The sequence below is a fragment of the Coenobita brevimanus genome, unplaced genomic scaffold (assembly GCF_032717465.1).
Source record: "Coenobita brevimanus isolate Jiangsu-jjx unplaced genomic scaffold, ASM3271746v2 jjx.HiC_scaffold_2882, whole genome shotgun sequence".
In the NCBI taxonomy this organism is placed as follows: domain Eukaryota; kingdom Metazoa; phylum Arthropoda; class Malacostraca; order Decapoda; family Coenobitidae; genus Coenobita; species Coenobita brevimanus.
Window position 1 is genome coordinate 201,565 of NW_027643854.1, and position 1,810 is coordinate 203,374.

Genomic DNA, 1,810 nt, shown 5'->3' on the forward strand with positions numbered 1-1,810 from the left:
GGAAGGGGGCAAGGGAACAGGAGGAGGGGAAGGGGGCACTTTCCTTGCCCCCTCTCCCTCCTACACTTTCCCTCCTCTTTCCTTGCTCCTCTTCCCCCTCCCCATTTTCTTGCCCCTCCCCCTCCTACTCTTTCCTTGACCCCCTCCCCTCCTCTTTACTCCTCCTCCTCATTTTTCCTTGTCCCCTCACCCTCCTCCTCTTTCCTTGCCCCCCTCCCCCTCCATTTTCTTTGTTCCCTCCCCCTGCTCCTCTTTCCTTGCCCTCTCCCCTCCTCCTCTTTACCCCTCCCCTTCCTTTTTCCTTGTCCCTCCCCTCCTCCTCCTTCTTTGCCCCCCCTCTCCATCCTTTTTCTTTGCCCCTTCCCCCTCCTCCTCTTTCCTTGTCTTCTTTCCTCTTGACTTCTCCCCCTCTTCTTTCCTTGGCCCCCTCCCCTCCTCCTCTTTCCTTGGCCCCCTCCCCTCCTCCTCTTCCTTGGCTCCTTCCCCTCCTCTTTCCTTGAACTCCTGCCATCCTTCATTTTCCTTGGCTCCTTCCCCTCCTCTTTCCTTGGCCCCCTCCCCCTCTCCCCTCCTGGTGGACGGTACCAAACAGCATCTTTTGTCTGATTTATTATTAAGCAAGTATATATTTCATTTCAGATTCTTCAGTGACGTCCAGAAAGCGTGTGTACAAAGAAGAATTCCTTGACATTGGGTTTACGCTTCTCATCGATCGTGGGGTCGAAAAACCTCAATGTGTTAGATGTGGGGAAGTGCTCAGCCATGAGTCGCTTAAAGAAAACAAGCTCGAGCGCCATCTCCACGGAAAACACCCGACGCTGGCGGGGAAAGACCGCCAGTATTTGAAGAGGAAAGAACAACTGCAGCGTCAGCGGTTGGACACCCCTATGAACACAGGAGTGTATTCTGTTCGACAAGCAACAATTCCATCCTATCTGGCTGCAAAAATAATTACAAAGAGTAAACGGCCACATACAAGTGGGGAAAAGTTGGTGATGCCAGCAGTCCTCGATGTGGTTTGTACTATTTTCGGAGATGATGCGGTGAAAAATATATAAATAAACTATTGCACTGTCAGACAACAAAATTAGCCGACGGATTCAAGAGATGTCGGAAGACATCAAAGAACAGGTAGTGGCTGCCATCAAGGAGAACGGAAACTTCAGCTTCCAGCGGGTTGAGTCAACTGAGGTCAGTGACAATGCACAGCTCTTGGTATATGTGCGGTACCAAGGGAAGAATGACATGGAAGAGAAATTCCTGTTCTGTAAACGACTGGAGACGACAACAGCAGGTGAAGATCTGTTCAAGTTGGTTGACAGCTTCATCAAGAAAGAAGGCCTCAGCTGGGATCAGTGCTTCAGTGTGTGCACGATCGGTGCACCTGCAATGCTAGGGGCACATCAGGGTTTCACCGCTAGGGTGAAAACAAGTCAACCCCGAAGTGACAGTGACTCACTGTCTGCTTCACCGGGAAAACCCTGCCTCCCGGAAACTGTCACTTGAGCTTAACGCTGTGACAGAAGATGTGATTCAAACAGTGAATTTTATTAAACCATCAGCTCTGAATTCAAGGCTGTTCGGTCAGATGTGCTCTGACATGGGGTCGGAATATGAACGCCTGCTTTACTACTCTTCTGCCAGGTGGCTGTCCCGAGGGAAAGTGCTCCAGAGAGTGTTTGAAATGCGTGCAGAGGTTGAAATCTTCTTGAACGAGAAGAAACATGCACTGGCATCAAGGCTTACTGAACCAAGGTGGTTGCTTAAACTGGCATAATCAACAGACATATTTACAGTGTTAAATTTGCTG

General features: G+C 50.1%; 1 protein-coding gene across 1 annotated transcript; it reads left to right on the forward strand.

Annotated features, from left to right (window-relative positions):
- The first annotated feature begins 1,107 nt into the window (after positions 1–1,107).
- LOC145390129 (protein FAM200C-like) lies at positions 1,108–1,506 on the forward strand. The gene has a single exon (XM_080265179.1). It carries the CDS (start codon positions 1,108–1,110, stop codon positions 1,504–1,506), a length of 399 nt encoding a protein of 132 aa, XP_080121305.1.
- The last annotated feature ends 304 nt before the right edge of the window (positions 1,507–1,810 follow it).

Excerpts from the sequence above, each read along its gene's own strand:
- LOC145390129 (XM_080265179.1), top strand. The coding sequence starts at position 1,108 with ATGTCGGAAGACATCAAAGAACAGGTAGTGGCTGCCATCAAGGAGAAC.